The following is a 24,813-nucleotide window of genomic DNA, read 5'->3' as shown; positions in this document are numbered from 1 at the left end:
ATCAAGGCATATATGGTAATTTCCTTAGTGGATATTTACTAAATGAAAAGCATAAAAACGATCCAATTTATTATTGTGCCTTTATTAAAGGATATGGATCTAATTTTAGTAAGTATATATGATGATGATTTAAATATCATCGAAACTCCGAAGAGTTTCCAAAAGCGATGAGATTATTTTAAGAAAGTTGAAATGAAAATCTTGAAAAGACAATGTTTTGTCTTGATTTATAAATTGAGCATTTGACGAATGAAATATTCGTTCATCAATCAACTTATATAGAGAATATTTTGAAGAGATTTTATCTAGATAAAATACATCAATTGAGTACCCCAATGGTTGTGAGATCGCTCAATATAAAGAAAGATTCATTTCGACCTCAAGAAAACAGTGGAGAATTTTTTTGTCCTGAAGTACCATATCTTAGTGCAATTGGGACATTAATGTATCTTGCTGATAATACACAATCGGATGTAGCATTTTCTATAAGTGTATTCACAAGATTTATTTATTTTCCAATACGAAGACACTGAAATGTTATAAAACATATATTTCAGTATATTTGAGAAATTATTGACATGATATTATTTTATGAATGTGGATATCAACTTACTAGTTTTGCAGATGCAGGATATTTATCTGATCTACATAAAACTATATCTCAAACATGTTATTTATTTTCAAGTGAATGTTAGCTATTTTATATTTGGTTAAGATCAATGATACAACACATTCATGAAGCATGCAGTCTTCTACTAGAAGAAGGAATTTCAACAATATTATATGAAGATTATGCTACATGCAAAGCTCAATTGAAGGGATGATACATCAAAGAAGATAGAACGAAACATATTTCACCGAAATTCTTCTTCACTCTTGATTTTCAATGAAATGGTGAAATATATGTTCATTGAATTCGTTCAAGTGATAACTTGACAGGTTTATTTATTGAGGCGTTGCCTACTTCAAATGTTGAGAAGTTGGTATATGATAATGGAATGTACGTATTCAAAGATACTCAATGATGTTATCATCGGGGGGAGTAAAATCGTGCTGCACTCTTTTCCTTAACCAAGGTTTTGTCCCACGGGTTTTCCCCGGTAAGGTTTTTAATGAGGCGCTACCAATCGTATTATTTAGATATGTATACTCTTTTCCTTCACTAAGATTTTTTCCCACGGTTTTTCTTAGTAAGGTTTTAACGAGGTACATTATCTATTGATGGACATCCAAGGGGGAGTGTTATAAATAATATTTATTATGGATGTCCATTACCCCAAAGAGATTGTACTTCCAATTGAAGATCTCAATTACCTCAGGATGCAATATTGATGAAGATCACAACCATCTCATTACACAATATTGGCAGTCAATATTTCCATTCTATGCACCTTCTATCTTGGGCGGCAATCTATCTTTCCATATCAAGAATATCTTATTGTGTGTCAGAATCATATATTGTATTTCCATATCAGAGTAGATGCTCCTTCTACTATAAATATGTAATGCACTCAACTGAATGAATGAGTTCTGATTGAACTCATCTTGTCTTTCTTCTTTGTATCTAATATATTTTCTCTTTATTTTATAACAGTTTCTAAATAATTAAAAAAAAAAAAAAATCCTTTGAACCACGAGATGAGTGTACCATAACTTCGATACAACCTTTTCCATGCAATGGTAGAGTTAGTTATAAGCTATAAATTAATTTTTATAAGGTATTTGTCTATTTCTCTCTTACCTCATTAAAACATTTTGTCATTGTACTCTTCTATGCCACATTGTGAGTTTCTCTTTTTGTTCTTGAAGATTAAGTACTCAAAGTGGAACCATTTTCTGGGTATCATTATCTTTTCCCCTAAAATAAGCAAAAAATGTGAAACACGGCCCATGAATGATGGATCTGGTAATTTAGCAAGTCCTAAAAAGTGTTCTAACTATTGAATGGGAAAAGAGCTTTGTTCTTCAATGAAATGATATTCGTTTGGCACCAAACCAATTCAAAACCATTAATTAATCATGTTTGACAACTCTGGACAAAGTAAGTGGCCTTCAAAGAAATTTGGATCCATATTGCACAAATATTTCAAAGTTTCTTACCAACTATTTTTCATCTACAAGTGTTTTTTCCCTCTTTCTTTTATGTTTTTTGTTTTTTTGTGTGTGCTCTCGTCACATAAGAGCTCGACCTGATATACCTTAGCAAACCCTCACTTGGTAAGTCGGTTTTTCAGGTGGTGTGGAACCGAGGTCCTAACGTAGGTCCGACCTGCCGGAGGGCTTACTCGGGAGGGGCGACCTAAGAGAAGGGCTGCCCGGAATGAGGAAAAATCCCACCGCTGGAGCGGAGCTGCCTAGAATGGGCCGATGAGGACATCATCTTGTAAGAGTGGAGTAATGTTACGGTTAGTCCCATATTGGAGCCTTACAAGCTGAAATGTGGGTTGATATATCTTGGTAAGCCGGTTTTCCAGGTGGTGTGGAACCGAGGTCCGATTCATCTAATTGTGATTTGAAGTGGGCCCATTTCATAATATGTGGTTGAGTGATGAAATCTAATTATGATTTAAAATGGGTCCGTCCGTCTTACAATATATGGTTGAGAGATGTAAGATGTAAGGAGAGTATATACCTCTAATTCAATAAGGTACAAAATCTAGATTTCAAACGTAGAACTCCTTAAATATGTATTGAAAGAGCTATCCTCTTATATTAATTCTCACTAAATACCTATTTTTTGGTAACACTTTAAATGCTTCTTAATAGGTGGTAAGTTGTAGTAAATATTGTAAAGTAAAAAGTAATTAAATGCTCTACAAAACTGACCAGAAAAGTTTAACAAAAGAAAAACGACTTTATTAAGAAAACGTTGAACTCAGCCATCAGGACCTTGCTTCACTAAATATACAAGATTGTCTTGTGAGATAAGGTGGACTGTTGGATCGAGATTTCGATCAATATGTCGATCTCAACCTTCCAAAATCTTGAATTCGATAGTCAATTTTGCGAGACAGTTACTGCGCAAGACTAAGCTTTTTTGCAGGCATTCATTTCGCGGAAGAATATACAACTGAAAAACTACTTAAGGTGGGCTCTACTCCATTAGTTTACAAATGGTAAGTAATTAGGCGAGTTAATGGTATGTTAATTTTAAAGGCATTATTTCTATATAGTATTGAGCATAGTAAAGAGTATTTCTACAAAACATCTACCAAGTCGATGCCCTTTTTGGTAATTCTCCTACGTAGTTTTACTTTTACTTTTGCCGCAGTAAATTATAAATTACCCTTTCATGTTGAACCAATTCAGTAACAAATTCACACTTTTAAAACAGCTTCTCACAGTAAATTGAAATATATGATAAATAGAGGCTCCACCTCCACATGAACCACATTTATGTGGTTTAAAATTCATGATGATCTGGAAGAACAGATGTGGGTCCGGGTAGCCGCTAGCGGTTAAGATGTGTCACTCTCCCAACGAATATCTTCCGGGATTTCAGAATCTTTTCCAATATGTAACATCCATGGTCTTTCATTCGGCCCATTAAATCTTCTTCTATTCATGGCCCATTTTGAAGGCCCATTACTTTAAAACCATAACTAATTATGATCATTAATAAATATTATTAGGCTCCTAGATGCGTATCCGACGGTTCTTCTGGTGCCACAGTTACAGTTACAGTTACGCTACGTGTTGGATTGATTACAGATGTGAAGTCAATCCAGCCGTCTAATCTATTGTGCACCAAATATCTTTAATGTGAACAGAAATTAGACAAACATGCTTTGAAAAAATGAATATTATTTAATAATATGATAAAATAAATAACATCAATCGAAAAAAAGTCGAAACCTAGGTGACTAGGTCCATCATCCATGTATGTGAAAAAGACCTATAAGCCCGTAAACTTTCTCCGAAATTCCCGATTCGATTTTCCAAATCTCCGTCTTCGTTTTCTTATTAAATAGAGATCACAGAGAGAGTGAGGGAGAGAGAGAGAATAAAAAGAGCATCTTGCTATCGACTTCTTCTTAACTCCGATGACGACTGAGTCGTTCTCTTGAAATCTCCCCAGTGAGTGACGGGTCGATTACCCTCTGATCTGCCTTCGCTGGTTGAACCTGCTGATCTTCTCTTTCTTTTCTATCTCGAGGTATTTCGCCTCTTGGATTAGGGTTACCTTCGATTCGTCGTCGTCTTCTTCTTCTTCTTCTTCTCTGAATCAGAGTCAAGAAGAGGAATAACAATGGGGAGAGGAGGATCGCTGAGCGAGAGCGTTGTGAAGAAGATCCTGCTATCGTATGCATACGTTGCCATATGGATCTTCCTGAGCTTCACTGTGATCGTTTACAACAAGTACATCTTGGACAAGAAGATGTACAATTGGCCATTCCCGATTTCTCTGACCATGATTCACATGTCTTTCTGCTCATTTCTGGCTTTCCTCCTTGTTCGTGTCTTCAAATTGGTGGAGCCGGTCTCAATGTCTCGGGATCTATACCTATCCTCCGTCGTCCCCATCGGAGCTCTCTATTCGCTCAGCCTCTGGTTCTCTAATTCCGCCTACATTTACCTCTCTGTTTCGTTTATTCAGATGCTCAAGGCACTGATGCCTGTTGCCGTTTATTCCATCGGCGTTTTCTTCAAGAAGGAGACCTTTAAGACGGACTCTATGTTGAATATGGTTTCGATCTCCGTTGGTGTTGCCATTGCCGCCTATGGCGAGGCACGATTCGACAGCTGGGGCGTGATTCTTCAACTCGCTGCCGTTGCCTTCGAGGCTACCCGTCTCGTCTTGATCCAGATCTTACTCTCCTCCAAGGGTATCACCTTCAACCCTATTACCTCCCTTTATTACGTCGCTCCCTGTTGTCTCGTCTTCCTTTTCGTCCCATGGATGCTTGTCGAATTTCCTCTTCTCAAGGAGACCTCCAGCTTCCACTTCGATTGGCCTATCTTCGGTACCAATGCTTGCTGTGCCTTTGCATTGAATCTTGCCGTGTTCTTGCTCGTCGGCAAGACTTCCGCACTGACGATGAATGTCGCTGGAGTCGTCAAAGATTGGCTTTTGATTGCTTTTTCCTGGTCGGTCATAAGGGATACGGTCACTCCAATCAATCTGGTCGGATACGGGCTCGCATTCTTGGGCGTTGCCTACTACAACCACTCGAAGCTGCAGGCGCTTAAGGCTAAGGAGGCGCAGAAGAAGGCTACTCAGGCGGATGAGGAGTCTGGAAAGCTTTTGGAACAGAGGGAAGCGGATGGTCAGGCAAGGAAAACCGATTCGCAGGATTGATCTTGATTCAAATTGTTTATTGTTATTCAGATCAGATAGCTTATATATTTTAATATCCAAAAAAACGAAGAAAAGTTAAAAAGAAAGAGACGAAGGGAAAGATTCTATATTTGGGAGTGGAGAGAGCTCGGATGAGTCAGTAGTCTGTGTCCTACTGGGTTTTGGAGGTGGGTAATTGATCTGTCTATGTTCTATTTATTTTCTCTCAGAGATGTTCGTTGGCATATTAGTTCATGGTCGTAGCTTGACAATTTTATGTTTTTGAGTAGAGGAAGAATTTCGTGAATCCTCTGTAATTTTTGCTTCCTTTCCCCCCTTCCTGTTGGCCTGCTAAACTTATCAATCTTGTAGGTACTCTCCCTCTCCTTCGAGGGAGATGTAATGCTTATCTATGTAGTGCAGTTATTTCAATTATATTATCTTTTTGAAACTCAGGTATGTCTTATCAATTCTTTTCTCGCCTGAATTTGCTTCTACATTTTTTGGTTTTGCAACAATGCATGCTAGTTTTTAGTTAATATTTCTCGTGGAGATATTTGTTTGTTGTTGTTTGAACTCGTTGAAGATTTTATTATCGGTGCCTTGCTTTCCTTTTGGAATTGACTATCAAGGGGAGGGGAAGTTTATCTTCTCTTCTTTCGAATAAGGAAAAGTTTATTTAATGATGGCCATTTCTTATTTGATAGAGCTTTGAATCAATTGTGAGTACATTAACACATCAACTTTTGGGAGGAGGTTCTTTCAATTTTTCCTGGAAACACAGTTTGGAAAATGTATACCATTAGGCCCTGGTTTAAGTGATATAGTTGCAGCTCTAGCCCTCCATTTTCTACCTGCTTACTTGCCAGATGACCCATCAAGAGATAGGAACCAGGAAGATTTGCATGATATCATTAAGTATACTGTTCTTTTGTCTGCCACCAGCCATTCACTTTTGCTTTTACTGTTTCTTGGCAATATTTATAAATATCTTTTGTTGAGGAGTATAAGGTACTTGCTAACAAAGAAGCTGGCACTATGTTTGGGCTATTTTAGATGTTGTATTATTGTCTTTTTGTGTTCTCTGCCTATTTACATAGGAAGCTGCTGCTTGCAGTTAAGTAGATATGTTATTCATATAATAGCTTTAGCTGTGAATTACTTCATTCTAAACTCTGGTGTAAAGGACAAGATTTGCTGGTACAACAATCTGAGTAAAAAGTAAGTTAACCTGTTTTACAATGTAGTTAAAAAGTGTTTTCCCCTTTATTTGAGCCCTTATTTTGTGGAAGGATTCAGCCATTTGCTCATTATTCCTGTGCTTTATCATACAAATTTGTTTTCTCCAATCCTTAAAGACAGACGAATATTCTTGTTTACACTATCCTTTAATAATCACATTCTTGAATCTACACTTCTGTTTGGGGGTTTCTTATTGGCTCTGAAGTGTAAGGCTTTCTATGTCGTGGTCTCAATGAAGTTCCTGCCTTTTCCTTAACTATCTATCTTTTCTTAGCCTACCAGTTCTATCACTCCTGCCCTGGTAGATGTTAGGATTACCCACTTGTTTGACACCAAACTTCAGATGGATGCCCAGTTGTCTCCTCTAATACTACAAAAAAAAAAAATTTGGGGGGGGGGGGGGGTTGTTTGGTTGTGAATAACTATTATATATACGAGTCTTTGCCCCTGGCCCCAAGGAGATTGGAACTGTTGACCTCAATACTTTGTGGCATTTGCCTTTGCTAACTGACCTAATCCCCTTGGGGTAAATGAAGTGCAAGGAGTCATGTACAGTTGTGAATCCTCATGAAAGTGCTTGATACAGTATCTTTTACATCAGGTGTAGGTTCTTTTAGTTTTAAATGGTTATTTCTTGTCATACTGCTCTTCATGCCATTCCATTTTAGTCTACAATCCTGTGCACTATGAAGTTCCAGATGCAGTTTAGAGAAACATCATGAATATATTATTACTTGGAAATTGAGATACTGGATTTCCTCTCTGGATTTTGTTATTAATGGGACAACCCATTTTTGATAAATTATTTTACTATTTGAAATAACAAATCAACTGTTGTCATTTAAACAGTAATATCCGATGGATCGTATTTGCACCCATCATTATGCACGCAAAATATTCTGATCAAATTGTTCATTTTTTGTGTTATACCTGTCACCCTATTTGTAATGGTTTGTTGAGGCTTATTGATAAACCAGTGAACCTAAACCTTTTCTAATATCTCCCAGATCACTACATCACTACATGATTCTTGTTTTACCATTGAACACTGTCTTGGGAAATATGTTCGTTCATGGACCCTTGGCCTCCTAAAACATTTCGCAGTTATGCTACCCACGTTTCTTTTTCTCATCAGAACCCACCATTCTTATCTGCAAATGAAGTGGACTGTGATCTTGTCTACCTCATCTTTGACAATTTGTGAATTCCAATGATGGCAATTCGAGTCTGTCCTTGAAGCATATGTGCACTAATATCTGACACAAAATCGTTGAGAAAGTGTTAGTGTGACCTCAGTGTTTGTGGGCTAGTTAGTGTAAGAGCAACTCCAGCCACCTCCCAACCCCAAACAACAAGTTTTGCAAGTTTTACAGATATCATACATCTTTATCATGTTTTAACTTCATTGATGATTGATGTTGTTCAAAATCACACTATTCTTTCTCATTTTGTTAGAAATGGAGGTGTTATACGTTTAGTCTAGATTCCTCTCATTTAGTGAATATCAAGTCAAATTCCTTCATGCTTATCTATGTGTGAGATAATTTTCCGATCTGGGTTGCTTTTAGGTTCTGTTAACCTAAACCAGAGCCTCCTAACTGCAGGCTACATTTCATTGGGTTTGTCTGAATGGCGTTTAGGTACATTATATGTTAATTGATGACTTGATTAATGGGCTAGGTATTTATGTAGTTTGCGCCAATCAGGTTTGTAAACAGAATATGGGAACTGGGAATGGCTACACTGGACTTTGTAGCTTCAATGGTAGTTGAATGTTAAAGTTCCTCTTTACCCTTTTTTACGGTATGAAGGGGAAGATGAAACAACCAAAAAGGACTGTTTTTTTACTGCAAAAGGATGAAACAGGGTTTTCCCTACCCATCCTCTTGTAGAAGAATCTGGACAGCCCATGTGAGAAATTTAATGCAATTCTTGAAGCCTCAGAAATTTTGAATACTCTGTGTATCATTGCAGGCTTGCAGCCCATTTTCTGAATTAACCATATGAATTCTTGGGAAATGGGATCCATTTGGTTATTGGATTTAGGGCTGGTGTAGGAAAAATGTATTGTCAAGACTTGGGAGATCAAATACAAGAGGGTAGAGTGGGTAAGTTGACGAAACTGATGGATTCCACTTTGGAGCAGAGAGCAAACCGTGTTTTTGCCTCTGAATGTTACCTGTGTTTATTTTGGTTCTGGTGTCGCAGATCTTGAGATGGATTGGCATAAAATTTCAGCTGTTCATTTCCAGTTCTTCTTCCCTTTTGTATAGCCACCTAATAGAGAAATTGGAACCAAAAAGAAAAAAGACTTCCTTCCCCCTTATTTTTGAGTTCTGTGATTTCTGATGAAAATTGTCGGTTATAAGAACAAAAATATTGCCAGAAAACAAGAAGGGTAGATGAAAGATGGCTTTGGACCTATTTGACTTTCAATGCTTTGTCTCCGTTTCTAGTACATCATCGGTTCTATGCGGTCCCCTAGGAATATTTTTAGTGGTCCTCTATACCCTCTGCAATCAAATTCTGAGTGGGTACAGCTGCACTGCAGTGCTGGAGATGGAAGCCATGGAAAAGCCATCTTTACTTTATTCTTTGGATTCTCAGCCAAGTCTCATGATAGGTTTACAGATGGTTTTAAGATTCATCAACACGGTGAATTGGTTGACTTTTATTGCATATGTTCCCCCTCATCAATACCAGTTTCTGTTTTTCTTTCTTTTTAGGTAAGATCAGTTCCTGTTCTTTCTCCAGTCAATTTCGATTTCACTGCTTCAATTCCTTATTATTTGGTTTTGTTTTTTTCGAATCTTCAACTTTACCACGTTACCATCTCTGGGTCTCTCCATCATCCTGGAAGACAGGGACCATAATTGTATTTACTGTTCTGTCTAATTTGTGGACAGAGAGTTTGAAGTTTGCTAATGACGAGGCTCTCCTCAGTCCTCATCTGTATTTTCAACCCGAAAAACAAGCCGAGATTTGCTGGGGGAGATTTTCTACTCTACTTGACCCACCCTAGTTTCAGTTTCCCCCAGTTGCCATTAGTCTGAGCTTCTCTGGTGGACTTTGAAGTCATGAAGATCAGTAAAAGATGTCTCCTTTTCCACATCCACATACAAACAAAGGTAGTTAAAATAGAAATTCTATGTGTGAATCTTCATCTGGTTTTCTTGGGAAACAAACAACCATGAGAAAGTTCAGATTTCATGTCGATCCTCTTGTGGATAACCAAGTTGTTCCTTAACATTCATCAACTTGACATTAACAAAATAAGAATCATATATTTTGCCCTATAGGCCCAACCACACTTCGTATCTCCCTAAAGTAATTAGCATGATGCTTACATATCTTTGATACAAAGCATGATAAGACGAGCATTAGCAATAGCTATCAACTATCAACTGGCAATCTCAATGGAAACAATGACGTCCCTCAGAAGCACATTGAGGGTTGGTTATTGCTTGACATGAGCATTTAGTGGCTGCTACTATTCTCAATTCTCAAATGCAACATAAATATGAATTAGGCTGCTAAGCTACTTTCCATAAATTTATAATTCTGTTTGATTTAGTGGGTTACCTCCACTAGCTAAAGCTTCCCCTGTTTCACTTTAATTTAAGCTTTGTTTCGTTCAATGTAAGGCTGCCTAGAAATTCCCTTCCCCAGACCCCACAGTGTGGGAGCTTCAGCACTGGTACGCCTCTTTTTTTTTTTTTTTCCGTTCAATGTAAGCTAATCAAGAAAATAATAATTTATATAAAAGATCCACTTTTTCATCCTCTGTTTTTCGTTTCAAACTATGATACTTGCACATACTTTAGAAAGCTATTCAGAAGTCGTGCTTCTGAAAGCTAAACATATGGTGGTGTGATCGTTACTTCAAAAATAGTTTTGAGAGCACTTCAAAACTTGCTGTTTGTTGTATTTAATATTGTCTCTTTAGAGGGCTTGATGAGCTGGTTAAGGACTTGAAAGTTTCTGTGCTTAGTTCATGTATGCTGACCCATACAATATATTAGTATAACTACCTTTCATGAGAAAACCTGTCTAATGATCATTGGAGGGTGGGTTCCTTTCAAGCCTCTGTCTCAAGTCAAAAGTGGTTAGTAAGAGTTAACAAAAGATAAATGTTTCTTAAATTGAAAGGGTATTAGTGACCCCACTTAGAACCAAGAAGCCAATACCTGTTCATCAAATTTTTGGTGATTAATAAAGTAAACCCTATGGATCTGTTTTCTTGAAATGTTTGTATTACTGTGGATCAGAGCGCTCTTTTTATGAGGAATTTGATTGGTAGCAGAGTGAACAGGAGAAGATGGATGTGGAAGAATACTCAAGCCAGGGAACTTATCACAAGTACTCTTTGTTTGCAGAAGCAACAAAAACTGAACCTTATTGCCATATTACTAATCTAATGCAGAGCTACAAACACTTCCATGTACAAAGGAAACAGGAGACCACAAAAAAAGGAAGGAGGGGGGGGGGGAGGGAAGAAAAACCAAACCCAATGCATGTAATGTTTACAACCCTAATCACTGGCTAGCATTTCTCTTCGGCAAGGGAACCATTACCAACACTCTCCATCTGCACAGACTTGCTAGAAGTTTGTGGGTTGTACATTTTAGCGCAAATAAGAAAGGCTCCAAGGTTTATGAAGCTCAAGATACCTAAGAGCCAGAAAAAAAGGTCAAGTCTTCCATTGTTAATATTATCAGCTAGCCAACCCTGACCACCATGGCTTGGAGTTGCCTTCTTCACAACTGAGACCAGGAAGCTACTAAAGAAGAACCCGAGTGCGAGAGTTGTAAGAAAGAGCCCGGTGCTCATTGTCTTCATTCCCTTGGGTGATCGAGTTATGAAGAAATCAAGCTGTCCAGTGTAGATGAATGCTTCTCCAGCTCCAACTAAGAAAAATTGGGGAATCAAAATGAACACACTTAAAGGCAGTGTGGAGGTGCTTGCATTTACAGCTCTTACAACTGATAAACGTTTTGATTCACAAATTGCTGCAACTGCCATTCCTATTGTAGAGAGGATCAGGCCTATTGCAATTCGCTGTAGACTAGTGAAACCTGTTACAAATTTTATGAACCATGATTGTTGTTAGATCATAGTTTTTGGCAAAACAAAGTATCTTTCTTATTGTTTGTAATTCTTTTGTTCTCTCATTCTGTGTTTAATAGGACAACTGTAAATTTTATGTCACTTGAGCCAAGGAAATTATCTTTTTTTACCTTCTTTCCCTTTCCATCTCTTCCAGAGAGGCATGATTAAACGGTCATTGACAGCCAGAGTAATCAATATGGCTCCCACAAAGAAGACAGTGAGAGATCCTGCTGGAATTTGGAAATTCCCAATTGATCTCTCCATGGTAGTAGCTTGTTCCACTGAGAAGGTTATCATTTGTGCATACGTGGTCCAGAAAATGATTGTTGTGGCCCAAATTGGAAGTAGTCTAACCATCATTTTGACCTCCTCCACTTGTGTTACTGAACATAATCTCCATGGGTTTGGAGCTGAAGAACCATCTTTGATAAAATCTCCTTCAGTAACAACTGCGGCCTTGTCAAGACAACTGCAAAAGACGCATGTCCTTAGAATAGTATAGAAGTATTTCCACATAGTAATTGCATGAATCTTGTTATGTTTTCATGTATAACTTAGACTAGCTACTGTTATCATCTGTTACTTACCTGTATTGCTCTGTATGATGGATTCTTTTTGCCTCGGGATGATTCTCATAAAGTAAGTCTATGCTGGGAGGGAAGTCAAGCTTCTTCTTCTTCATGGAAGCAACAATGACTTGGAAAATATGGACTATTGGGCTTCCTAAGCTCTTCTTGTATCTGTATCTCTTAGTACCTGATAGAAATATCGAGATGGCAATAAACATGGAAATCGAACAAATTCCATATGCCACACTTCTGCCCACTTCATCCTGTATGTAGACAAGAACTGTGACAGCCATCAGTGTTCCTGTGCTGATGAAGAAGAAGAACCTATTGAAGAAATAGGCCATTTGAGCCCTTTCCCTTTCATCTTTTTCGTCGAACTGATCAGTTCCAAATCCTGAGACGCCCGATTTGAGGCCTCCAGTCCCCAGTGCAATCAGATACAGAGCCATGTACAGAATTCCCATTTGGAATCCATTTGCTTGCTTGCAATCTTGGGTGGTTTCATTAGTGTTGCAAGGTGGTGGGCGTAGCTGTGGTAGCTTTGTGGCCATTGCTAACATGCCTGTACCCTGGTTCACAGTCAAAGCTGTTTAGTGCATAATTTTACCATTCTGTAAATCTCCATGTGAAGGAACAAAAATTTTGAGCTAAAACAATCTTTTGATGATTAAAAGAGTATGAGAGAACATTAGAACTGCAAAACGCACTAGTGTTTGAACAGAAGCAAAGATGGCAATGGTTTTGTATCTGCCCAAGAAGGAATCTGCAAGGAACCCTCCAAGCAAACAAAGGAGAAAGGAGGTTCCCATGAAATCTGTCACTATGTTGGCTGATGTAGAACTTGGTAGATGCATGGTTCCACCCAAATATGTCACCAGGTTCACTGCTATTCCCATGGTAGATAGCCTCTCACATATTTCAATCCCTAGGAAAAAAGGGAAGAAAATGATAAATGGCATTAACCAGCAAAGAAATCTTCATTACTATGGAATCTTCATGGCAAGCTTAATTAACAGTCATAATAAAAAATAAAAAAACCTAACAGGAGGGTGAAGGAAAAAGCTGCCTAGTTTCCATCCAGGCCTGTTCAGAGTTTGACCTAATAAACCATTACTTATTAGATGAAAAAATGATAAACAAATCTCAAATTTAGGAAAATAGAAAACAAAAATTAAACTGGTCTAACCAAACGGTTCACAAGGACCACATGGATAGCAAAAGTCTACTCTGTTCTTGAAAAGCAGTCTATAGAGAAGAAAAGGAGCTGGTTCTGGTTTCTCAGTTCAACCGCCTGCTTGGTCTGGCTTATGCTGGTGGAAATTTAGAATGGTTCCAAATGTTAACATCTTATGCCCCTTGGCAGTGATGGATCCTTTTCTTGTGGTTGATCAATGAAAATATTTATTCTTCACCCCCCTGAAAGCTAACATCATTAAAGAAACAGAAAAACATGGTAACACATATACTGTTAAGGTAATAAATTTAATGGAGGATTTTATAAATCTATACACCTTTTCTATCCATTGTATATTCAATAAATCTCATTAATTTTGATTTCTTTTGCTCTTCCCAAGTAGCTTGGTTCACAAAAAGTAGCAGAGAATCAAGGCACACTCATAAAAAATTGGAATGATAAAGGAAAGGGTAGGCATAAAGAGAAAATTTAAAATGCAATACTAGAATCCATCAATAATGAGAGAGATATCCATATCGAGATGATGTCATGAAGGCATCATTTTTGTTACATTGGTCGGTGGAGTTATTATCAATATTCCAATTGATAGAAAGTTGAAGAGACCATAAGAAGAAAGAATCATCTCCAGGGTCAAAGAATTTCAAATGAATGATGATGAAACATTCGATTATTTATACTTTCCCAACAGACCTATCAATTTAGAATACTAAGTGAAGCCAATAATGCTTTTCTTTTGATGGGAAACATGGATTCTCTCTTGAGTGTCTAAAAGAAAAAGAGAAGAAATTGAGAAAGCCTTAATGATTTGGCTCAGTCTTTTTTTTTTAACAGATTCTGATCTGATTATTTTGGGTTCTGATTCATGGGGAGAGGTATTAACACGCTGCCCAAGTGCCTTGGTATCTATAGATTCTATCTACAGAGTTAATAGGCGGATAACTAGGAGAGAATGTTGAGCAGGTGAGGAGAGCAGAGACCCTGACAGCATTGGCAATCTTCCATCCCTGATTTATAATCCTTCTCTAAAGTTTTCTTTATGCTGAACTTTCAAAAAACTGAATATCATATATGTTTCATACACTTCACTTGACCAGGAGCATAATCTATTTGACATGCTTCACAATATAGGACTGGCAAATCAAGAGTGCAAAAATTGAAACTTAAGAGCAGCTTGTAAATCTAACTGTAAGAATAGTGTTTCAGTACTGCCTGAAAGATTGATACCCTTTACATGTCAAGGAAAAACTACCATGGTTTAAGCTTTGAAAAAGTATATACATACTCTTGTAGTCCACAAAAATGGAAGAAACACGTTTCCAGACTTGGTTATGAGAAGAGATTAAAAAAAAGCTCTTTTGTACTTCAAGTCAAACTATTTGATATTTTTTTTGGTATTTGAATACAATCTTTAACTTGCTCCAATTCTTTTGCTTGAATGGGGTTGCCAAGGGAGTAGAGAGAGCAAAGGAGGAGGAGGAGGAGAAGAAGAAGAGGTGAAGCAAAGCTTGGATATCAACATGAAAAATACATATACAAACCTAAGATAAGAGCAGCAGGTACCCAGCCTCCAGTTTTAGACCTTTCAGCTGGAGATCCTTTATGGTCAACCGCATCTGCAACCATATTACTGATCTTCTCATCCTAAGAGATAGAGACACAAAACATTTTTAGGTAAACAGAAAAAAAGAAGGAAAGAGTTCTGAAGATGCCATTGACCCTATTAAATGAGCTACAGAGAACAATGGAACAAATAACACGAACCATTTTTCCCAAGTTCTACAAAGGAAAGAGCTTGAAAAGCTAGAAACAGTAGCTAGCAATGAAGATAAGTCCCCCCACCCCCTCTCTCTGTCTCTCTGCTTGTGCTACTACAACTGATGCCAATTGAAGTGATGAGAGTCCCTTATATAGAAGGTTCCTTGAGTTCTTTATTCTTGGTAATTGGTAGAACTTGCATTGGTCATGGCATATTCATTCAATCACCACCTCTCCTTATGTGTGAAACAGATGGGTTCATCTCATGGAGTCTCTGAACCACAACACTTAGTCCTTATTTGATACGCCTCGTTTAGTGCTCTTGCTACCCCACACTAGCAAAAGCTTCCTTCTTTAGCTTGTTCATTACTACTTGTCCTTCCCTGAATGGATGATTTCTCATAAAAAAATGCATAAGGAAATTAAATCTTTCATGGATTTCGTCTTTATAGCATTTTTACAGTACATGTACACAGGCCTATATATTGACCTTACCTGCAAATTTGTCATGGCTTGGAGCTAGATAAATTTCCTCTTTTTTTTTTTTTTTTTAAATCTCAATCAGGTATCTGTAATTAAATGTTGCTTTCACCATACAAGCTGAAATGAGATACCAATTCAATGGTCAGAATCCCTCCAGAAAAAGTTGATTACATAAAACAAAATGCTACTACAGCTCGTGGTTCTCCCTTGAATCCCCTAAAGTTTATTGGTATATGATTCCGAGAGAGAAGATACAGGAGGTTATGAATAATTCCATAGGCAACTTGAAAGTAAGAAGTGTAAAGTAGGGTCAAGTAACAGCAGATTCCAAATGTTAATCAAAGAGGTTATGATGGTTGTCAACTACTCGATTCCCACAAATATAACAGGAAGTGTTCTATGTCTAAATTCTGGCCTTACCAGAATGCTGTCATGTCTCCATATCTTCTCTTAAGAGATTAGATTTAATGGAACCTATTTTTATTCCTACCTGTTCTGTAAGCTGGTTTTCCATGGATACCCATTTGCAAAATGGTCAAAATAGAAAGATTATTTTTAGCTAGACAGGATAAAAATGAAAGGATCATTCAAGTTGCCAACAAAAGAGCCCATGAAGGATTCTATGTTCTTGGCTGCTTTATTTCTAACCTCGAACCCTTGACCATGAATGAAGTAGCAGAAAATAGGTTGGTAGTTCTCTCTCTTTCTCGACTTCTTTCTTTTGTTTTTTTGAGATTGAATAGAACCCAATTCTATGTTTACATTACTGAAATGCTCCATTGATGCACTAAACAGAGGACCTCACCAAAACGATTTTAACAAAGCAAGCATAGTAGCTTTAGCATGTCAAACATGGATTTTAAAGTAAAAGCGTTCTGGGCAAAGTGCTGGTTATAAAATTTTGGTAGCTCAGACCTTCTTCTCCTCCAACCAAATGGCAATCACACCATGTAAGGAGAACGTGATTTTGTTCTCCACTACACAATACCAACCCTAACTCCATATCCATCATTATCTTTTCATTGGGTCCCTTCTTCCACTACAGAATTATAGCCATGGACTTATTTAAACTCTGCTGAAATTCTCTAGATCATTCAAAAGATAATGATAACTACTCAAGGGAGGTCAATTTTTTATTATTACTGTAACCTTATATCTTAGATAAGTCTTTTATCTCAGGGAAAGATTTATCTTTCAATCCTTATATTTATATGCATTGATTTCTTAATAACATAAATATCAATATTTAGTCAAATCTGAACTTAACAGAGGTAAGAGTTCTTCGTATTTAGACTAATTTGGGACGATTCAAGATATTCATGGGTATGGTATTAAACAAATATATTTTTCCTTTGTGGTCTCCAAAGCTCTCTCTTGCTTGAAAACTTTAATGAAACTGAGAACTCAAGAATTTGATAATTTAAATTGCATAACAAAGATCTCACGATGGATGATTTACTAACTACCACTAGAAGTTTATCATTGGTTTTATAATCAAACCACTAATGATATTTTACAATCTAAAAACAGCTTTGGCAACTGCTGCCTTTTTGCCCATCTTAAAGTGTTGTCGTGGTATTTGCAAGTGTAATTCATTTACTGGCTATTAGATTCATCTAGATTTGACTTCAATTAAGAACTAAGAGATTTGATTAATTTAAAACCATACACACGGATTTGACGATTCACTTGCCCCCACTAAACATTTTTAGAGGTTTTAGTATTCAATCACTAAGGTTACTTTACAATCTCAGAATAACTTTTATCTACTTTGGATTTTTTTGTTCTTTCTTTTCTTCCCCCTCTTCTTTCTAATAATTTTAAGATTTTGAATCTCCCTAGTGAGGATATTGATTCTCTCCCTTGACTGTTGGGAAGTGGTGTATAGAACTTTTTCTTTTGTTATGGTAGTAATTTTATTTTACGTGCAAGTGAAATATACTAAAAAGAAACAACACAAGTAAAAGTCAAGAAAACATGCATGGAAAAATCGAACAAGCCAATATGAAATAGAAGCTATAATTTCATTGGGTCCAATAAAAGACAAGATTGAATAAGAATGGAGGATGCATTAAGATTTTGGTGGGGAGGAAGAAGAGAAGGGATTAGAACCGTGTAAAAGTATTATATTATAATACAATCAATCTAGAAGGTAGGCAAACAAAATAGAAGTCTCGAGAAACAACTAGACGTATGTTCCATTAAGTGTTAGGCAATGTAGCACAACTGTGAAGAATTATATTTTTAACCAAGAAAAATGGTGTCGCAAATTTACTTAGTCATGGAATTGGTTGTATCTTAGGTATTATTTAGAAAGTCTTTTTTTTTTTTTTTTAAAGATTATATAGTGGCAATACATTATTCCAGCATTAAAATTATTCACCCAAACAAAAATCGTGGACGGCAGGATTCGAACCTGCGCGGGCAGAGCCCACATGATTTCTAGTCATGCCCGATAACCACTCCGGCACGTCCACTTTGATATGCAAATTATGCAAATATAAAATTAAGAAAGATACCAAATAAGAACAATACCCAAGGTTTCCCTCTTGACCAGATTTAGATAGACTCTTTCCGCGGTGGATGTCTAGTCTCTTTCAGTTGTACCATTTGAGTGCGTGCGGTGCAAGAGTTAATCAGAATTTCCCTGTGGACTCTTTAAGATTATTGTTTTGAGCGGCCATTTTCTAATCATTAGCTTGGGACAGATCACAGATAGGAATGGATTGTTTACTCGGATACGTTTGCTTTTCAAAGTGGTGTGAAAAAATAAATATAAAAACAAAAAGTTAGAGTGTATCTCAAGTGACGTGTGAATAGATTACCTATAAATAAATTATAAATATTCATCCTCAATATTTTTTATATTAAATATAAATCATTTAATAAAATTCATATTTTTTCTCCTATTATTTATAGATTATTTAAGTTTAACATAATATCACTTGTTGGCTATAATTCTCTTTTTTCTTCTTTTGTATCTTTTCTATCGACTTGACTAAAACCACTTTCTACTGTGCCATCAAGCTAGAAGTTCATCACTAAAAATCCGATAATTCCAATATATTTTTATTGTTGTCTCGAAAAAAATCTTGTTTCACAAGCACCTATTTTTCTCTCGTCTCACTTATAATTCCTCTCGATGTTTCTCACAACAATGATCTCTACTCTCCTGCATGGGATCTCACCTATCTCTACTAAATTATCTCTCCATTGTCATATATCCTTTTCTTTTTAAGAGAATTATGTAAGTATTTTTCAGTTCTCTTCTTTTCTTTTTCTTATTCTTTTTTCTTCTTTTTTTGCTTTCATTTCTAGTTTTCTAAAGTTGAGGGAATGTGTGGTTTCCTGACTTTTTATGAAAGAATTTTCAATAAGGCTAATAGAGAAGAAACAGATGAAGAAATAGAGAAAAAACATAGGAAGAAGAAAGAAACGTTACTCTAACCGCCAGCCCGTTAGCGAGAATCAAGAGTTGTTTTCTTCTTTTCTTTTTGAAAATTTAACTGGTGATAAAAGGTTAACTTAACTAACCCATTAATAATGGAAAGAAATTTTATTAGACGATTCAAATTTAGTTAATAGATCTGACAGTAGATATTTATAACCGTTTAGCTAACTTATACACAACTACCACTTCTCTAATTTTTTTTTTATGAAACTCTAAAGTGTAGCTTGTTTGATTTAGTAGGGTGAAACAATTGACAGACAAATTTCCTTATTTAAACAAGCTTATCTACTACCATGACATGCTAAACTTTCCTACTCTATCCCTTTTTAAAAAACAACAAAAATAAAATGTACAATTAAAACTTTTCCATAAAATCTTTTCATTTCCATTGATGTTCCTATTTCTTACACCACTTATTTTGTTCAATTTCTAGCATCATTATATATGAATCACATATGTTTTTTTTTTTCTACCCCATCTTTGCAAACAAACGATGCCTACGATAAAAATTTATCAACAGTTTGAAGGTCTTTGATCAGACACATCTTTCATACCACACTGACAAGATATGGTGCACCGAGCAACCCATACATGGTCTCGCACACACCATCCAAGTTCCCTTACCCATGAATGATACCGCTTTTTGTTCAGATATTGTCCAAAACAATGGACTTTTATTTGCTGCAACCACTATTGCCAGCAGCTAGCGGCTGTGATCGAGCCACGTATGCAAAAATCAATCGAACAACTGTGATTGAAAGTAAAAGGATGTAAGTGTAAATATACATATTTTATTTTATAAAATCTTAACTAATTTTTTAAAATTTACAAAAACACCTCCCCAATTTCATCTGACTGAGATTCTTTTAGGGCTTTTCGATCACTAACTTCTCACGGTGTTTTGTCGTCGGCGATAGTGCCGGTGGGAATCTAGCTCACTATATCGTATGTAGAGCCAGGAATCTGACTGGGGAAGTGGTTCTTGCTGGAAGGAGAGAACACAATCCATGAAATAGTGAACGTTTCAGGGCCGAGAGTGATGGATTTAACAAGGTTTGAATATCCAGCGATGTGGTGGTTGGAGGGTTTGACCTGTTGCTGGATAGGTAGATAGAGTTCTATAAATGGCTTCAGAGATTTGGGAAAGAGGTGAAACTAATAGAGTTTGAGAGCATTGAAGTAGTCGATTTTCAGGCAAGAGACCATAATCAAGGCTGAAGAAAGCGAATCCTTCACCGTGGAAGAAGATGAAGACAAGAAGTAGGATTTCCGACGAGGTTTTCGTGGAAATGATGACAGAAAAAAAGGTTTCGGGTGGCATCCATGGAAAAGCCCTAAATCGAGTTCCTCTCAGGCGGGTGAAATAGGAAGTTGTTTTTGTAAATTTCAAACATTTAATTGAGATTTTATAAAATATAAAATTTATATTTACTCCTACAACCTCAAAATTTCATTCAAAGCCGTTGGATTAATGAGTTGCGTACGTGGCTCAATCACAGCCACTTCCTGCTGGCAGCAGCGGCTGCCGCAAATAAAAATCCCAAAACAATAAGGATGCGCAGTTCAAATGTTTTGGAAACCCATAATTAGAGAACTAATCTTTTGGAAGGGCTTGGTTTGCCCAAGGGAGTCGGATCTCAAAGCAGAGGGAAAATGCAAGGGAAACACTTACTGTATTTTAAGGTTCTTCCTTTCTTTCCTTCGATGAAAATAAAAAAGCCCCCATAATTAACATAATGCACAGCTCTAGTCAATAGACCAAGCAAAATTCCAAATTCCAGCTTACCCCGATCGATTCCTGGAGAACTCAGACTGGAAAGCGTTATGTTACACTCTCACGGTTACAATAAAGGTGCTCTTATCAACATGGCTTCAGAACAGATTAGGAAACAGATGATAGAAAATGAAAAATGAAACTGCTTATTTCACCTCTTAGGAAGAAACTAGCTTGTTTCAGGTGGAAATTTGTACAGTAGGTATGAAAACACATTGTCACAACGTATGACACATTATCTGGCCAAGGATGATGACGATGCTCATTTAATCAGAATAGGATTATGTGAAGCAGTTAATCAGACCAATTTAGACTCTACCCAATCAAGGCGATTCCAAGAGGTTGAAGACCCAGGGGCTCAGAGAGACCCAAGGTGAGCCCTCTGTGCGAATATGCCCATTCGGGGCAGTCCGTCGCCGACTCAGGTTCAAATCAGTCAGCCAAACACAATTCCAGGATTTACATCCTCAGCTACAAGGATAAGCTTTACCCGAATACACCTACCCAAAAGGTAGCTATGTTACCTTGAATGCAAATATTTAAACAGAACTTTGAATCACAAAATGTCTTCTACTACCATAATCCTTACTCATATATAACATCCAACATGCCTCGCAATGAAAACAGTAATCTTGAAATTAAATGCTTACACTCATATGACAACATAGAAAATGCCCACAGGATGGCACAACTTCATCAGTCAAAGCCTCTGGAGTCTCTAAATTAACGATCCTTCAGGCCCATCACACTGAGGTTTCAAGAAAAATCTCAGATCAGGAGTTTCTCAATAGCAACCTGTGTCCACAAGAACCAATTTGAGTACAAAATCAGCTAGAATAATATACTAACAAGTAAAAATTTTCCAAGTTACAAAAATCAAATGGAAATTGTACCTTGAGTTGCTCGATTTGAGATTTTAACTGGCTTCCCTCGTTGCTCGTCACAGAACAAGAAATGACAGGCCTTGTAACTCCACATGCTCGACCAAGGGCTTGTTTAGAAGGGACAAACACATATGGCACATTCTGCATAACAAAATAAAAAACATTGGTTTTCAACATCAATTGCAGTTCATTCCATAACAATTATGTTCAGAAAAGGTTAAATTCTGAAGGTCAGGTGAACAACTTTGGTGACCAGCTGTGACTATTGTAGTATTGTCCTCAACAAAGATTGAAATAAAAATTTGGGGAAGCTACAAGAGAATGATCAGATGTGAGATGTGAATGCAATAGCCTTTCCCTCTTAATTACTTTCAACCCATTCACAACTGGTAGCATCAAAATATAATTCAGAGAAACTTGACAACATAACTTGGTATGGTTAAATAAACTGAACTCCATAATAAACCACATAAATTCCATACAGTGGTGCCCACATATTCTGTGAAGTGGATGGGTCCCAACTGTCTCTGTTCAGATCAATAGAAGAAAGTAGGAAAAAGAAAATTTAAGACAGAGAATGGTTCAGAATTTCCAATACTTTCCTCTTGTATAATTGGCAAGAAACAGAGGTAGATATAGAAGAAAAGAACTTGAAACAAGAAAAAGAGATGCACACTGCTTGCAAGGTTATAAACAAAAACTAGATGACTTAAAACCCTGCAAGATTCTAGTATTCTAATCCAAATCTAAATCGGCAAAATTGGCAGCACTCAGATTGTGGGACATTTCTTAATGTCTCACTGAAGAACCAATGACAGGGTAATCAAAATAGAAAATGATAACCACATATTCACACAAGTCATCTATCCAACAGGCTCCACATCGGCAACCTGTAAACAATCCACAAACCTCAAAAAGTAAAAAAGCAAAGCACCTTCAGACTTGAAATCCATAAATAGACTAGCCCTAGTCCGTTGGACGGATGGAAAAAAAAAAAGGAGGAAGAAGACTAGCCCAAGCCCATACAGTGGGAAATAGATATTTCCATCAGAAATTTGCCCAAAGGAGACCAGTATAAATTGAAACACCTTGAACCAAATGAAATCCAACAATGATTGGGGCACACTATGAACTTTTTTTCTAAAAAATTGGAGGGGGAAAAAATCAAACTTCAATCTCACTTGGAGTGACAACTAATTCCTACGCTAAGGCCTAAAGACTTGGCATTCACTCTACTCCATTTCCATCTAACAGCTTGACATTGCCCAGAATGCCTCCAATGGGACACCCTAAGTCCCCAACCCCAGTAACACCCCCAACGACCCCCCCCCCCCCCACCCACCCACCCAAAAAAAATACACACACACACACAACAACCAAAAACACACTCTGGTCAATCTGCAGATAGCAAGACATCTGATTCAAAACAAATTCAATGACGCCAAACTAACAACTCTGGTAACTACAAATAGTCGAAATGCTATATAAAGCATTCTTAAATAACACTATAACTTCCATTCTGCCGATTGTAAGTTCTAAACCCTCAACATGACTACACCACAATCCACATGATAAGAATATGAGCCATCAAACAGTTAAACACACGATAAACTAAAGCTTGGATAAGTGGAATAAATATATAGTATAACACCCAAACAAAGAAATAAATAAAATGCAAATTACCTTGTCCTCAGCAAGCAGGGGAAGATGTAGAAGGATTTCTAGAGGTTCAGTATCAGCTGCCATGACAATAAACTCCGAAATGCCCCTATTAAGAGTCTTAGTTGCTGAAATTTCGAGGGGGTGAGAAGAAAAGACAGAATAGAAGATTAAAACATAGTATTAATGAAATTATAAAAAGAAAGTGAAAACAGTTGCTCGCAATGAAAGGAACTATAAGAAAACAGTAATCGGGGAGAGTAGAGAAATCGAAAACCTTCATTAGCACCCTTTTTGAGCTGTTTATAGTTGGCAGCTTGCTGAATAAGATCCAGAATGGTTATAGTTAGTTGAGCGTCAGCCAGTGGGTAAGCCTTGGGGTTCACTGCTTCTCCAGTCTTCCATGATGAACCAATCGAATCGGAATGTGAAGAACAGAATATCAAATAAATTCATTGAAAGAAAATCAATTAACACAAGGAAACAGAAAAAATTGAGAGTGAAAAGATACCATTTTGCTTGATTGAGTGAACTCGAAGACCCAAGATGAAGACGGAAGACTAGGGTTTTTCCAGGCAAAACAGCAGAGGAGAATACGAAGGTTTTGAAGTTTATAAACTAACAGCACCTCGGTGGCGGAGCGAGGTTTATAAGTAGAGAAAACCAAATTCTCAACTGTGAACAGTAATACCCTTATATACCAAATAGAAGGCTGAGATTAAAATCTTAATTTAATTTATTTTTTTTTCTTTTTAAATTCTTCAATAGCCTTTTGATTTTAACTTCGCCCACTTACTTGTTATATAGGGGCATTGCTGTGGCAGCAAAGAGATGTACCGACTAGAGGATTGTTTTTTCCCTATAGCTGGAGATGGATCATGCATAACATAATTATACCTAATTCTTGGTCTTCTTGCATTGGTAACATGATAGTTTAGGGGGAATTTAAGTATTTGTTTAGTTCAATGTATCAGATGTAAGTTTTAAATCACGTCAACACATATTAGTTCTATAAAACGTATCTAAAGAGACCCAATTGTTGGAAGGTGTGGATGTGCTTCTAGCATAATGATGCAGTGCGACGTTTAAAATAACTTTAGGCGGAGCACGTATAAAATAATTTTATGCCCTAATTCGTAATCTTTTTGCACAGGTAATATGATTGTTCCAGAGGGAATTTAGAGCATGTGTTTGGTTCAATGTATCGGATCTAAGTTTCAAATCCACGCTAACAGGTATCAATTATATAAAACATATCTAAAGAGAGGTAGTTGGGTCCTCAGAGTGAGTTGGAAGGTGTGAATGTGGTTTTAGCACAATGGTGTGGAGGAGGTTTACAATTAGAATAAAACATGTGTAACATAATTAAGCCCTAATTTGCGGTATTTTTGCACAGGTAATATGATTGTGTTGA

The 24,813-nt window shown here is 36.9% G+C and overlaps 2 protein-coding genes, 1 non-coding gene and 1 pseudogene across 3 annotated transcripts; 1 reads left to right on the top strand and 3 right to left on the bottom strand.

Annotated features, from left to right (window-relative positions):
- Positions 1 to 3,978: 3,978 nt before the first annotated feature.
- On the top strand, positions 3,979 to 5,729 carry LOC149025142 (putative sugar phosphate/phosphate translocator At5g25400 pseudogene; annotated as a pseudogene).
- A 5,084-nt stretch (positions 5,730 to 10,813) lies between these two features.
- On the bottom strand, positions 10,814 to 15,280 carry LOC149025141 (protein NRT1/ PTR FAMILY 6.2-like). Its single transcript, XM_089145363.1, has 6 exons — positions 15,155 to 15,280; positions 14,932 to 15,034; positions 12,906 to 13,123; positions 12,217 to 12,767; positions 11,758 to 12,098; positions 10,814 to 11,595 (listed from the first exon to the last, which is right to left on the bottom strand). Exons 1-6 carry the CDS (start codon positions 15,155 to 15,157, stop codon positions 11,063 to 11,065), a joined length of 1,749 nt encoding a protein of 582 aa, XP_089001489.1. The 5' UTR covers positions 15,158 to 15,280; the 3' UTR covers positions 10,814 to 11,062.
- A 2,746-nt stretch (positions 15,281 to 18,026) lies between these two features.
- Positions 18,027 to 18,108, bottom strand: TRNAS-AGA (transfer RNA serine (anticodon AGA)). Its single transcript has one exon. It is a non-coding gene; the product is annotated as a tRNA-Ser (tRNA).
- Positions 18,109 to 21,278: 3,170 nt separating this feature from the next.
- Positions 21,279 to 24,048, bottom strand: LOC149025139 (uncharacterized). Its single transcript, XM_089145364.1, has 5 exons — positions 23,911 to 24,048; positions 23,677 to 23,797; positions 23,424 to 23,527; positions 21,750 to 21,881; positions 21,279 to 21,651 (listed from the first exon to the last, which is right to left on the bottom strand). Exons 1-5 carry the CDS (start codon positions 23,911 to 23,913, stop codon positions 21,625 to 21,627), a joined length of 387 nt encoding a protein of 128 aa, XP_089001490.1. The 5' UTR covers positions 23,914 to 24,048; the 3' UTR covers positions 21,279 to 21,624.
- Between the last annotated feature and the right edge of the window lie 765 nt (positions 24,049 to 24,813).

This window comes from Hakea prostrata, chromosome 2 (genome assembly GCF_041222555.1).
Source record: "Hakea prostrata isolate BN-2017 chromosome 2, UWA_Hpros_2, whole genome shotgun sequence".
NCBI lineage: Eukaryota > Viridiplantae > Streptophyta > Magnoliopsida > Proteales > Proteaceae > Hakea > Hakea prostrata.
This window is presented reverse-complemented; position numbering and strand designations above follow the sequence as displayed.

Bases quoted from the DNA above. Each gene is read 5' to 3' on its own strand.
- LOC149025141 (XM_089145363.1), bottom strand. The intron at 12,099-12,216 runs GTAAGTAACAGA...CGTCTTTTGCAG, and splicing joins CATCATACAGAGCAATACAG to TTGTCTTGACAAGGCCGCAG. The intron at 11,596-11,757 runs GTAAAAAAAGAT...AATTTGTAACAG, and splicing joins GAGATGGAAAGGGAAAGAAG to GTTTCACTAGTCTACAGCGA.
- LOC149025139 (XM_089145364.1), bottom strand. The intron at 23,528-23,676 runs GTTTTCGATTTC...TCGAAATTTCAG, and splicing joins CAAAAAGGGTGCTAATGAAG to CAACTAAGACTCTTAATAGG. The intron at 21,882-23,423 runs GTAATTTGCATT...TTTGTTATGCAG, and splicing joins CCCTGCTTGCTGAGGACAAG to AATGTGCCATATGTGTTTGT.